Consider the following 15,087-nt stretch of genomic DNA (forward strand, 5'->3'; position numbering starts at 1 on the left):
TTTTCTCCTACACCCCAAGCCCACATTGCTTTCTCCCTTCTCAATACTCCAAGAAGGCATTTTTAGCACCCTACAGTCTAACACTATATTATTTTCTAATTGTCTTTCAGTTAATGTCTTCACCAAAACTATAAGCTTCTTGAAGACAGGGACCAATTTTTCTTTCTCACTCTCAAACCATTTTGGAAAGAAGCATTAGAATGGACACTATAAAATACCAGTTCCTTTCAGTTGCACAAATGTTTATTAAGCATCTACTTTATGCCAGGCCTAGGTATACAGAAATGATTACAACATGGTTCCTGCTCTTTCAGTTCAGTTCAGTCACTCAATTGTGTCCAACTTTTTGTGACCCCATGGACTGCAGCACGCCAGGCTTCCCTGTCCATTACAACTCCTCAAGCTTGCTCAAACTCATGTCCATCGAGTCAGTGATGCCATCCAACCATCTCATCCTCTGCTGTCCCCTTCTCTTCCTGCCTTCAATCTTTCCCAACATCAAAGTCTTTTCAAATGAGCCAGTTCTTTGTGTCAGGTGGCCAAAATATTGGAGCTTCAGCTTCAGCATCCATCCTTCCAATGAATATTTAGGACTGATTTCCTTTAAGATTGACTGGTTGGATCTCTTTGCAGTCCAAGGGACTCTCAAGAGTCTTCTCCAATACCACAGTTCAAAAGCATCATTTCTTCAGTGCTCAGCTTTCTTTATGGTCCAGCTCTCACATCCACACATGATTACTGGAAAAACCATAGCTTTGACTAGACAGACCTTGGTCAGCAAAGTAATGTCTCTGCTTTTTAATATGCTGTCTACGTTGGTCATAGTTTTTCTTCCAAGGAGTAAGCGTCTTTTAATTTCATGGCTGCAGCCACCATCTGCAGTGATTTTGGAGCCCAAGAAAATAAAGTCTCTCACTGTTTCTATTGTTTCCCCATCTATTTGCCATGAAGTGATGGGACCAGATGCCATGATCTTAGTTTTCTGTATGTTGAGCTTTAAGCCAACTTTTTCACTCTCCTTTTTCACTTTCATCAAGAGACTCTTCGGAGAAGGCAATGGCACCCCACTCCAGTACTCTTGCCTGGAAAATCCCATGGATGGAGGAGCCTGGTAGGCTGCAGTCCATGGGGTCACTAAGAGTCGGACACGACTGAGCGACTTCACTTTATCTTTTCCCTTTCATGCACTGGAGAAGGCAATGGCAACCCACTCCAGTGTTCTTGCCTGGAGAATCCCAGGGACGGCGGAGCCTGGTAGGCTGCCGTCTATAGGGTCGCGCAGAGTCGGACACGACTGAAGCGACTTAGCAGCAGCAGCAGCAGCAAGAGACTCTTTAGTTCCTCTTCACTTTCTGCCATAAGGGTGGTGTCATCTGCATATCTGAGGTTATTGATATTTCTCCCCCGCCAATCTTGATTCCAGCTTGTGCTTCATCCAGCCCAGCATTTCACATGATGTACTCTGCATAGAAGTCAAATAAGCAAGGTGACAATATACAGCCTTGACATACTCCTTTCCCAATTTGGAACCAGTCCGTTGCTCCATGTCCGGTTCTAACTGTTGCCTCTTGACCTGTATACAGATTTCTCAGGAGCAGGTAAGGTAGTCTGGTATTCCCATTTCTTGAAGAACTTTCCACAGTTTTGTTGTGATCCACACGGTCAAGGGCTTCAGCGTAGTCAATGAAGCAAAAGTAGATGTTTTTCTAGAATTCTCTTTTTCTATGATCCAACGGATGTTGGCAATGTAAGGGGCTCTAATATAATGGGGAAGATGGGTTCAAAGACAGAAATTAGAAATTGGCATAGCTAAGCGCCAAGTTTGAGGTTATGCACAAAGTAGCTTTGCAAACACAAAGAAAGAAGAACAAGAAATCTTAAGAAAGCTTCAAAGAAACAAGCCCTAAAGCAGTTCCCAAACACTAAGCTTTTTTCTCATTGCAAATGTTACTTGAGGTGTGAGCAGGCCTCCCTCCTCAGTGGAGCCTTAGGTCCCTGAGGCCAGCACCCCCAGTTCATAGGATGGTCTCACATCATCAAAGGGTCTCACATATGCTTGTCCAGGTGAAAGACTCAGCTGATCACTCAAATGCCAAATAGCTCAGAGGTTTCTAAGTCACAGCCTTCCTATGACTTTAAAGTCCAAAATACTCTAAATTCTTCTGTGGTATCCTTTTCCTGCTCAGAAACTTCCACACCAACATCTGAGGTGCTAGAAATTTGACTACCTACTTCCTGCTCTCTCCCTGGCCTCAAGCTACTCATTATTTTCTTTCCTACTTCTCCCTAAGCCTCCTCCTTCCCTCTCCGAATGCCACTTAAGCTTACTCCAAATTAGACAAGTTCTGCAAAGGCCCCAATACCTTTCTAAACTCCAGAAGAACTCCCACTGGCCTCAGTCAGTGTCAGAGAAAACTTCCATCTTCTGCTTGTAGCAGCAAAGTCTTGATGACAACAGATTCTTTCAAATAAAGACACGTACAGACAGAAACAATATGTCAGGAGTGACTCTCAAAGTAGTAAAGACACCCACTAAGTGTAGGGTGGGAAAAGATGAATATTCAGGTGAAGAAAAATCAGTGTTAGAAAATCAGCCAATGTTTAATGATGGAATGAAAGATGTCTTCACGGGGCTGGCAGGAACCATGGTGACAACAGACAGCATGTTGTCATTTCGCCCCACTTTGGATCACAGCCCTGAAATCAAAGGAGAGAGAGAGAAGTGCTAGCTTTTAAGCTAGTTAAAAAATTTTAGATGACAAAGAGCTACTGTTTTCAGAGCACTCTTCTTTCAACACCAGAGAAACATCCATGAAACACACTGCCAGCTACCCTGAAACTAGGGGTGACCTGACTCCCATTCAGTTGGTCAGCCTGGATTTCCAGGTGGTTGATGCCTAAAGATGTCTGAGAGACACTAGGAAGGCTCGTTGCAAATAGTTCAGTATGAGACTCAGCTCAGGACTCAAAGTATGTCCCTTAGGAGATGTCTTCTTTCATTTATTTACACATTCACCCACTCAACAAATACTTAGAAACTACCACCTGCCAGGAACTGAGCTGGGTGCTAAGAATAGGTGATGCACAAAACCGACAAGGTCCCTACTCTCAACGAACTTACATTCTAGCTTAGTGGGTCCCAAACTTGAGGAGGTGACAGAATCCCCCAGAGGCCTTGTTGAGACACAAATCACAGGGTCCCTCCCTAGAGTTTCTGATTCACTGTATCTGGAATGAAGTTTCAAATTTACATCCTGATAAGTTCCCAGGTGAGGCTGATATGCTGCTAGGCCTGCTGAGAATCACTGTCCAAGTACAAAAACACCACAGGATTAATAGTTTTGGAATTATGAAGTTGATAAGGTGGTCAAGCATATCCTTCCCAGTTCAGCTAATGGTCTGTCCTGCCCCAATGTCTATGGTTCCCAGTGCCCAGACAGAAGCCATATCCACCAGACCTTCTTTCTTTCCCCTTGGTGGTTTGGAACCAGCTCTAAACCAGCTCTGCCAAGGCTTAGTCAGTGAGCTTTCTGCCTGCCTGTCCCATTCTGGTCTTGGGAGATCTATTTCCCTTTGTTCTAGGTCATGTCAGGGTGTCAAAAGCTGCAGCTTCAATCCTGAGTATAATACAAGTTTGCCATAAAAATACAAGAGAGGACTCCCGAAGCCACAGAATGAAGGCTTTTACAATATCAATTCAACCCTTGTAAATTTAATCCAGGGTTATTTGTTGCACCAAAATCTCTTTACTGTGATGTATTACTTAGTTACCAGGGTTATCACAGCCGTATCCTAAAGTTGCATAGTACATAAAACATTTCAGTTAACAATGCGGGAAGGTTAACTCCCCCAGATAACCTGCAATCACCAGGGCTAGTCCAGATGACATGCCTCTGTCAGCTTCCACGAGCTATTGATGGTTCAATCAGTTTGTTTTGAAGGTAAAGTACAACAAAAGGGCAGTAAACTTATTCAGACTGTCAACAGGGGCTATCGGGAACGGGGCTTGCAGGTAAGTAATTCTGGGTGTTTTAAAGCTATTATCAAACAGCAATGGTTGAAGGAAGAGACAGCTACTAATAACACAGAAGGCAGCCATCATAAACCACTTTATGGCAGAAACCCCCGTCCATAAATCCTGTGGCACCCGGAGACAGCTTCAGATTTATAAAACTGCTTGTTAAGCCAGGGCACTGCTTAATGAAAAGAGATCCGTCTAAGTTCTAAGGCTCACATCCCCAGCTCCAGAGGGCAATGCCAATTTTCCTGACCTTCCCAAGGTGGTTGGGAGAAAGCCTCAGGGCCGGGAGGGGTGCGGAGTGAAGTCAGAGGCCCTCCTGGCTGTGACATGGAGGGTGAGGTTACCCAGAGGAGACCAGGGACCCTGGGAAGGTGTTCAAAGAACCACCTGTCTCTGTACACAGATTCTCGAAAAGTGAGACCCTCACACAGCTTTTCAGGTTCTCTTTTCATAGAGGAAGTGCCATTTCCCGAAAGAAATCCTCTAAAGAGATGCTTACAACTGGTAGGGGGACAAAAACAACAGCAGAAAGGCTTTTTTGGTTTGTTTGTTTTTTGCTCCCAAGTCAGTTTTCTCTACCAAAAGCTCTGGCATTTTTCATCTAGACTTCAAAGGGAAGGGAGGATGCTGTCTCTTGCCCACACCTGCTCCCCTGGGGGATCTGGCTGCTCCCCAGGCCCTCTGCACAACCACAGGCACACCGAGACAGATCTCCTACATCTGCTCCTGGGGCTGACTGCCATCTTTCTTCTGAGACTCTACCTGAGAAACACCACATTTCCAGATCCCAAGGGAACTGCATGTGGAGTCATGGGGACTTTCCCTACCTCCTTCCCTTTAGAGCATTCTATGCTTCTTCCTATTGCCTCTTGCTGCCTTCTTGCTCTCATGCATGGGAAACGGGGAGACAAGCTGGGGGTCACCCCCTCACTGGGGGCCCATGCAGGCAGCAACAGGTGATCCATGAACCGTTCCCATCCTTTCACAAAGCTTAACAGAAACGCGTGGACATGCCAACAGAACATCAAGCTTCTTTGCTCTGGATGGCATAACCCCATTTGGTAACACTGCTTACCTCATGCTGATCAAAAACACTGATCAACAGCTAAATGTCTCTGACTAATTTTTAAAAGTTAGCAGTGGCTTAAATGAAGCTTACTGAAGAGACCAAAGCTTTCAAGTATATGTGTTGGAGGGAAAAACAAGAGGGAGGTCTTCCCAACAAAAAGCGTGTGGACTCACAGAGTAGAGGAAAGAGCCCAGACTCTGGGCTTAGCTTTCTGTGTGACTTTGGCTCAGTCTCTGCCGCCTTCCTGAGCTTCAGTTTCTCCATCTGTGCCGTGAAGGGAGCGGCCTAATGCTGCCCCAGTCTCTTAAGCTTTAGTTTGCTGGCTTGATTTCTGTGTGCCTCCAAGTTAATCTACAATAAATACATCCATATTCTCCTCTGATTCGTATTACTCCAATTTTCTTGTCTCACCACCCCCTCACACCTTCAGGTGAGGGAGGATGGTGGGGAAAAGTCAATAAAGACCACAGAGTAATGAACAAACACTGCGAGTGAAGAGATGACAACGCTCTCCCTCTAATGAGCCGAGGTGAGCTCACCTACAGCATTAATGAACGCCTGACAACCAGCCAAGGCCAGCTGATTTCCCTCACAGTTCACCGGCAGCACGTTTGAAGTCTCAGTGCAAATAATACACCCACAGGACAGACCAAGGCCCTCTACAGAGGGGAACCAGCAATTACTCTGTGGGTTTCTGTCACTTTGATCTCTAGGTCGTGACCTTTGCTTTCCTGTGATCTTCAAAGCCCAGATTGCAGATTAGCTGGAGAATGCTCACTGGGTTATGTAAGCCGCAAGTTTTACGGCTCCTCTACGGCTGGGAAGTGGTGGAAGCCCAGGACGGCCGGCAGCGGATGGCCCGTCCCTCCCTCCTGCCCCTTGGCTGAGTGTGACAGACACTGGGCAGGCCTCAGGGCTGCTCCCTGCGAGGGAACAAAGAAAGGGCATCATGTTTTAAATAATTTCAAGTTGTAAGGAATACAGAGGAGCCTACTGAGGAGGAGGGAGGAAGGAGAGACCCACCAGAGATTGGAGTGGCAGGAGACAATAAAGGATTTAGTGACACAAGGATTTAGTGAGGCAGTGCTCAGAGCCCAAGAGACCAATGGCTTTGTTTGATCCATGAGGTCTAGCACTTGTGTACCCTGACCTGAACTCCACCATCTTTCCTTAGCAAGAGGAAAGAAAAGACTGACAAAGGAAGATAAGAAATAGACCATACTGGGCATCCAAGCTCCCCATACTTGATTCATTATCTGGCCAGTATTCAAGTCCATGGGAGGCCCCAAGGGGATCCTCAGGATGAAGGTGGTCCCCCAGCTCACTTGGCTGCCTCACTCTCTTCCTGCCCCAATCCTGAAGGCTGATGCACCTTCAGGTCCAGCACCTCTACTCAACATGAACCTCCATTCAACATTCACTCCAAAATACCAGCCCAGTGCGTGTACACAGCAGAGCAGGAGCAGGAGCAGGTTTCATCGCCTATAATAACACGGCAATGGACATATTTCAGCCATGAGCTATGACGAATGGCATAGAGAAACCCCAGGCTCGGCTTTGCTCCTGTCCCAGCAGGACTAGGGCACCGCTAAACAACCTGGTAGTATGTTCATGCTCACATACAGATTTAATGAGGCTGTTTTACTGCGTGGACGTATGCCAAGAAAATCCAACTGGGCACACAGGGGGTAAGTGAGGAAGGAAAAGGGGTGATGTGGAGGTAGGGGAGGAAAGAATCCACAGAAACTGAAGCAGCTCTGGGGTCATTTCCAATAGCTCCATAAATCTGGCCACTTCCCATTTCTGGTCCAGTGGTTGGCCACAACGTGACCTAAAACTGGGCTGACCTCTCTGAAATCAACATCTCTCATGGAAATGAAACAAGAGACATACTTGTTTTGATGTATGGCTGGGTGACATATTATAAATATTACATCACATAACCACAGAGGATGCCAATCAATAAGAATTTTTTTTAGACAGCACTAAATGAACTATGGGTTCTTGCTTCTGAATACACTCCTTTAAGTTTTCCTACTACTGCTTAAATGATTAATAGAAGACATATTGTCAGAAAATGTACTTAAAGTGAAAAACAGTAAACTGTAGAAATATCATTCATTTTTTCAGCAATTTTATAGTGAAAATGTCTCATAAATTTGCATAGAGCCCCTACTATTAGGCTCTCGGTAACAGCTTGAAGGAAGGCCGACCTCACGCTTTGTGGATGAAGGGCCAGGAAAATATTTTACCAAAAGGAAACAAAAGGTGGCTACACTGCTTTGTAGAAACCCAAATGCCACAGGAACTTGGCATTCAGAAGTCTTGTTGTGAAACTCTAAAATTTCTCAGGGACAAATAATGCACAAGCACCAGGATGAATAAAGGAGGGCTTTTTACACACCATAGAACAGAAATGCCTCATCCACCCATTGATCTCATCCAAATGCAAGGGTGATGATGCTTGTTAAACCAGAATAAGTAAAATAATAAAAAAATTAGAATTTCCATAGAATAGGCCTACAAGTCTGCTCATGCAGTCAGTATGTCACTGGGTGGGCCCACACTGAATTCTCCTTCCACTTTTCTTAGTTCCTGTTTCTCTGAGGGTGAGCATGTTGCCAGTGTTGTGGATTTTCTAAGGTAATTCTGAGCAGATGTGATTCCAGCTGCATGTGGCCCCTAGAATCCAGCTCCCCATGGCAATCTTGACATATGTGCAGTAACACACAGCCTGCCAAACCCCAGCCCCCAACAGCTTCTGGGGTAACAGATCAGAAGTAAGGAGGGTATGGTTGAAGGGTACCCAGGCATGCCCAGGAGAAGCATCACTCTTCTAGAATCCAATCTTTCCTAAAGGATCATGACCAAACAACCAACACTTTGATGGATTCTGAAGGATAGATCCTTGCTTTTTAACTGCATTTGTTGATATCCAAGTGGATCTAGTTCCAAATAGGCAGTGGGCACCCAAGGTGCCCAAAGAGCCCCACATTTCTCTACAAGTATTCAGTTCGTCAGAGGGAAGGGTGATTTCAGGCCACCTCCTCTAAACAGATATCAAGCCCCTATTTCACAGCCAGCACTACTTTCGGTATTGATAAGGCTTTAAAGGACAAGAAGATGCAGTCCTGCCTGACTTTCAGGAATCCATTCTCTGGATGTTGACATGTATGAAGTAGTAAGAGAAATGTGTAAGAAGGAAGATATAAAATGGTGTTAGTGGTAAAAGAGGATCTGTCACTGCCTGGGAGGACAGTGTCACAGAACAGCAGAGCCAACAAAGAATTTAAATACTCTTTAGTCCAGTAGTTCTTAATTAAGCATCACTGTCACCTATTGCCTATTTTGTTGCATTTGGCACTAAATGAATCAAAATACCTTGGATGAATCACAAGTATAGCCTTGGTTAAGGGTCACTAATCGAAACTGTCCTTCCCATTTTAAAAGTCCCACCAGCAAAACTAGACTCCACATCAGATCTTTTGATATTGCACAGGTCTGAGTATTTTTTCCAATGAGACTAGTTACAATAACAATAGTAAAAATTAGTATTAGCTTTTCTTTTTCTTTTACACCCTTATAAACCTTTCTTTGAGACTGAATAAAGTGGAGTGGGAGATTTTCCTCAATCTGTTCAATTCAGTCCAATAGCTCAGTCATGCCCAATTCTTTGCGACCCCATGAACTGCAGCACACCAGGCCTCCCTGTCCATCACCAACTCCCAGAGTTTACCCAAACTCATGTCCATTGAGTTGGTGATGCCATCCAACCATCTCATCCTCTGTCGTCCCCTTCTCCTCCTGCCCTCAATCTTTCCCAGCATCAGGGTCTTCAGTCTGTTGCTCTCATTCTAAAAAAAGTGCCTACAGTTCAATTCACATAAAACCTCATGAATAGGTAAATGAATGAACCTGTGTGTGAATGCGTGCATGTACACACATATACACATATGCATGTATATGTACACATATACAATTTATTGGGTGATTTTAAAGAATTAAAACCAGAAATCTGAAGAAAAAAGTCAGAAAACAAATAAGAATTTCCCCAAAAATGCTTGGTTTACTAAACATGATATCTGAGAGAACTTTCTTCCACCACCTGACCCTTCTAAGATATATTTTATAATAAGTTGCTGCCAGAAGATAAAATGTTTTAAAACAGCCTCTTCATACATGAAATCAGCTGTTAAAGTTGCCAAAGTTGATGAGAGTAACTGTTAGAAAATTAAGTTCTAAGTTATTAACTTAGAAGATTGATTTATAAATTTTAACTATTCACTTGCTGGATATTAACCATATTTCTCCTAAGAGAAATCACATTCAAATTAATAGTATCACATCCCAAATAAAAGTCTTCATGAGAAAAATTGATTTATTACACTTCTTTTAACATAGGGATAGAACTTTATTCTAAAGTGGCTTAAAAATAGTCTAAGATTCCTTCAAAATTCTTCCCAATAAAGTACAACTGAATTTATGCTCTACCCTTACTAACATGTATGTTTATTTTTAAATATATAATTTTCAAGAGATTTCACTATTTCTTACAGCTTTGCCTTTATACAAAATGCATGCCCTTAACTACACTCCTTCATCACCACATATTTAAAAATCTGAACCCCAACAGGACAAGTTCCTCTCAAACTATTATCCTCTCTCCCCAAACTTCCAAAACTTACTTTCTAGTAGTCCTTCCTACTAAACAGATAGTCAATACCCAAATCAGATTGATTATATTGATTATATTCTTTGCAGCCAAAGATGGAGAAGCTCTATACAGTCAGCAAAAACAAGACCGGGAGCTGACTGTGGCTCAGACCATGAACTCCTTACTGCCAAATTCAGACTTAAATTGACAAAAGTAGAGAAAACCACTAGACCATTCAGGTATGACCTAAATCAAATCCCTTATGTTTATACAGTGGAAGTGAGAAATAGAGTCAAGGGATTAGATCTGATAGAGTTTCTGAAGAATTATGGACAGACGTTCATGACATTGTACAAGAGGCAGTGATCAAGACCATCCTCAAGAAAAAGAAATGCAAAAAGGCAAAATAGTTGTCTGAGGAGGCCTTATAAATAGCTTAGAAAAGAAGAGAAGCTAAAGGCAAAGGAGAAAAGGAAAAATATACCCATTTGAATGCAAAGAACAGCAAGGAGAGATAAGAAAGCCTTCCTCAGTGATCAGTGCAAAAAAGTAGAGGAAAACAATAGAATGGGAAAGACTGCAGATCTCTTCAAGGAAATTAGAGATACCAAGGGAAAATTCCATGCAAAGAGGGCCACAATAAAGGACAGAGATGGTATGGACCTCACAGAACCAGAAGATATTAAGAAGAGGTGGCAAGAATACACAGAAGAACTATACAAAAAAGATCTTCATGACCCAGATAACCATGATGGTGTGATCACTCACCTAGAGCCAGACATCCTGGAATGCAAAGTCAAGGGTGTCTTAGGAAGCATCACTGCAGACAAAGCTAGTGAAGGTGATGGAATTCTAGTTGAGCTATTTCAAATCCTAAAAGATGATGCTGTGAAAGTGCTGCACTCAATATGCCAGCAAATTTGGAAAACTCAGCAGTGGCTACAGGACTGGAAAAGGTGAGTTTTCATTCTAATCCCAAAGAAAGGCAATGCCAAAGAATGCTCAAACTAACGCACAATTGCACTCATCTCACAGGCTAGCAAAGTAATGCTCCAAATTCTCCAAGCCAAGCTTCAACAATACGTGAACCGTGAACTTCCAGATGTTCAAGCTGGATTTAGAAAAGGCAGAGGAACCAGAGATCAAATTGCCAATATCTGCTGGATCATTGAAAAGCAAGAGAGTTCCAGGAAAACATCTACTTCTGCATGACTACGCCAAAGCCTTTGGCAGTGTGGATCACAACAAACTGGAAAATTCTTCAAGAGATGGGAATACCAGACCACCTGACCTGCCTCCTGAGAAATCTGCATGCAGGTCAAGAGGTAACAGTTAGAACTGTAAATGGAACAAAAGACTAGTTTCAAATTGGGAAAGGAGTATGTCAAGGCTGTACATTGTCACCCTGCTTTTTTAACTTATATGCACAGTATATCATGTGGAATGCTGGGCTGGATGAAGCACAAGCTGAAATCAAGATTGCCGGGAGAAATATCAATAACCTCAGATATGCAGATGACACCACCCTTATGGCAGAAAGTGAAGAGGAACTAAAGAGTCTCTTGATGAAAGTGGAAAAGTTGGCTTAAAGCTCAACATTCAGAAAACTAAGATCATGGCATCTGGTCCCACCACTTCATGGCAAATAGATGGGGAAACAATGTAAACAGTGAGAGACTTTATTTCCTTGGGCTCCAAAATCATTGCAGATGGTGACTGCAGCCATGAAATTAAAAGACACTTGCTCCTTGGAATAAAAGCTATGACCAACCTAGACAACATATTAAAAAGCAGAGACATCACTTTGCCAACAAAGGTCCACCTAGTCAAAGCTATGGTTTTTCCAGTAGTCATGTATGGCTGTGAGAGTTGGACTATAAAAGAAAGCTGAGCACCGAACAATTGATGCTTTTGAATGTGGTGTTGGAGAAGACTCTTGAGAGTCCTTGGACTGCAAGGAGATAAAACCAGTGAATCCTAAAGGAAATCAGTCCTGAGTGTTCATTGGAATGACTGATGGAAGGACTCCAATACTTTGGCCACCTGATGCAAAGAATTGACTCCTTGGAAAAGACCCTGATGCTGGGAAAGATTGACGGCAGGAGGAGAAGGTGATGACAGAGGATGAGATGGCTGGATGGCATCACTGACACAATGGACATGAGTTTGAGTAAGCTCTGGGAGTTCGTGATGGACAGGGAAGCCTGGCGTGCTGCAGTCCATGGGGTTGCAAAGAGTCAGACACAACTGAGTGACTGAACTGAACTGAGTCCTCTCTACCTTATATTTCTTTCCTTCCTCCCTTTCTTCTTCCCTCCCTCCTTGTACATGATTCAGGTGGGGCGCTAGTGAAAGCTTATAACTGAGAGAAAAGCTATACATATGAAAACATCATTCAAAACATTTAGAAAACAATAATCAAGAATGAGAGCATACAAAATTTACAATGAAGAGCAAAAATAAAATTAGTTTAGTAAAATGAGTAAGGTCAAAAAAGACTCCCTAAAGAGGATTTTGGATTAGGTATTTCAAAGCTGATAGTTTAGAAGTAAAGAGAAGAAAGAATAGCATTTTCACTTTGGAGTCCATCAAAGACCAAAGTCATGGGCCTTATAGAGCTTTCTCTTGAGACTGTATATAAGCTCCCTAAACTTTCATAGGAAGGCCTCTTTCTCCAAGATATGACTCTGAAGCAGACAGGAAGATCTTACCACACAGAGCAGGGACCAGCGAAATACAGCCCGTGGGTCTAATTTGGCCTGCTGCATGTTTTTGTAAATAAAGTTTTACTGGAACACAGCATTGCCCATTCATTTACAAACTGTTCATTACTACTTATGCACTATAATAGAAGAGCTGAACAGTTGCAACAGAGGCCACATGACTTTCAAAGCATACAATATTTAATATCCAGCCCTTTATAGACAAGTTGGTTAACCCCTGGGCTAGACCACTCAACATCTTTTCATGTTTCTTGGCTCTTGTTATCCTCAATGAAGGGAGACCCTGGCTATAGGGTACCCAATGGGGTAAAGTTTAAGATAGCATGAAGGGATCACTGATGCTTACCAGACATCTATTATGGACCCCAGAGTATAATATTATCTCTCCAATTTTATTATCTCTCATTTTTCTCTTTTCATACCATGCTCAAACCCCTAGATACTCACCTGTATCTCCTGTAGTCTTCCTCATCCTTTTCCAGGCTGACGAGCTCATTGGGACATGCCACATTCCCCAGGAGGCTGAGGTACTCCAGAGCTGGTGTAACTTCCGCCAGGTGATCAAGGAGATACTCCAAGTCAGTGATGTGACAAAGGTTAAGGATCTTGGTCCAATAAGACAAAAGGCTTAGCAAGGTACACAGACCATAACTAATAGGCACAGACCATAACTGAAAGGCACAGCCTAGCAGCTGATGAACCCCATCTGCTCCCAGGACATGACATGGGTAGGGGCTGAAATCAACTTGCTGTGGGTGTCTGACATGGTTAGTTTTTCACTCCCACTGGGGACACAGCTCAACTTTTAATGAAAGCAAGAAATTACTTCCAAAGGTCTCATCAGAAATATATTGTTTCTCCTTTGGGGGTAGTCCATCATTAAAACATGGGAATAGCATGGATGCAAACTGGGATTGGCCTCCTCTATGATCTGAGAGTCTGTTGTGGAGCTCAGCATGGCTCAGTGGCCTCACTGGTGGTAATAAGACATTACATTGGGTGAAAAGGAGTACAAAGCTAAGAAGAAAAGACAAACAGAACAGGTTTAGTGAGGTCAGGCAGGTCAAAAAGCATTTCCTGAGAATATATTGTGAATTTAATATTCTATGAAGGAGAGAATGAAAAAAAAAAGGTGGGGCATAGTGGTGACAGTACTCCATCTTCCATCTCCCCAGTGGGACCCACTGTTCAGTCAAGACAAACACTGAGATCCCAAACCAAACAAGGCAAGAGTCATAGATTGAGGGGAATCGCAGGTACTGGGAAGGACAAGTCCACATATCAGCTTCCAACTTGAGCCATATACAGAGAGCTGAGCCCTAGGCAAGCTGATTCAGTAGGCCACAAATAGAGGCCATGACTACCAGGAGCCTATAAATGAAAAAAGTTAGCTAACATTGTATCAGCAGACAGAATGGGGCCCTTACCAGGAAATGACAGTAGAGCATACAAGGGCTAAATATATGATGGTAGATGCCATTTGTAAGAATCAAAGAGTCGGGGTACCATTTCCAGGAAAAGAAGGTCAAATGAAATAAAAGGGCTGCCCTTATTCTGTGTGGATGCTACCTAACCTTGGGGTATTATCTCAATTTTCTCATACTTCAGTTTGTCAATTGAACTCCAGATCCAACCAACATCTGAATCCAGTCCCTAACATATCTGCCAGAGGATCACCACGAGAAAGTTTAAACTACCTCTAACAACCATAAGCTGCCACTGCTGCTAAGTCGCTTCAGTTGTGTCTGACTCTGCGCGACCCCATAGATGGCAGCCCACCAGGCTCCTCTGTCCCTGGGATTCTCCAGGCAAGCACACTGGAGTGGGTTGCCATTTCCTTCTCCAATGCATGAGAGTGAAAAGTGAAAGTGAAGTCTCTCAGTTGTGTCCGACTCTTCGCGACTCCATGGACTTCAGCCTACCAGGCTCCTCTGTCCATCAGAGTTTCTACACAAGAGCACTGGAGTGGGGTGCCATTGCCTTCTCCAAACAACCATGAGAGAGAGTTTTTATTCCCCCAGAGGTTAAATTCCCACACAGTGACTCAATTTAGCTAGTTGGGGAGGTCACAAAGAATAAGTAGTTCCTCTCTTCCATGTGATGGCCTTTCAGATGGTTGAGGCTCACATATCTTCCTTCAACTTTATATTCTCTAAACTAAGTGCCTTCAAGCACTATTCATACACAAGCTATGTAAAGATCATGTGGAAGAACAATCACTAGACTGGTAGGGAGCAAGACCAAAACAATGAAAGGGAAAGCTCACAAGCAAGAGAGGGGAAAACTAGTTAAAGAGGGTCTGAGTGTCCTCATAGATTGTGGGTTTCTACTGGCCAACATCATCCTCATTTCCTAAACAAAGACAGGACACTGTATGACCAAGTTAATGATCTTTCAAATCTTCAACAAATGATATCCAGGAATGACCACAAAGGATCACTGGAATGAGGATGATAGATTAGAAGCATATGGAGAAGGTGACTAAGAAAGTCCCACCAAGCAGGTAAGCTTGAAATACAGAGGCAATTGACCAGGAGTCAAAACTTTAATGTATTTCATCACTCAAGACAAAACATACTTAATATTTCTTCAAGTTCAATCACCACACTTTAAGAAAATT

The 15,087-nt window shown here is 43.2% G+C and overlaps 1 protein-coding gene across 34 annotated transcripts in view; it reads right to left on the reverse strand.

The window, feature by feature from the left end:
* The window catches only part of LRMDA (leucine rich melanocyte differentiation associated), a 1,316,989-nt gene that overhangs the window by 663,514 nt on the left and 638,388 nt on the right, over nucleotides 1-15,087 (reverse strand). For all 34 annotated transcript variants that reach the window (XM_081564329.1, XM_081564346.1, XM_081564565.1 and 31 more), the window contains one exon: nucleotides 12,915-13,054. In XM_081564329.1, the coding sequence (XP_081420455.1) occupies nucleotides 12,915-13,054 (140 nt within the window). The remainder of the gene's footprint in view (nucleotides 1-12,914; nucleotides 13,055-15,087) is intronic.

This window comes from Giraffa tippelskirchi, chromosome 2 (assembly GCF_054371585.1).
Source record: "Giraffa tippelskirchi isolate mGirTip1 chromosome 2, T2T-mGirTip1v1.2.pri, whole genome shotgun sequence".
Classification (NCBI taxonomy): domain Eukaryota; kingdom Metazoa; phylum Chordata; class Mammalia; order Artiodactyla; family Giraffidae; genus Giraffa; species Giraffa tippelskirchi.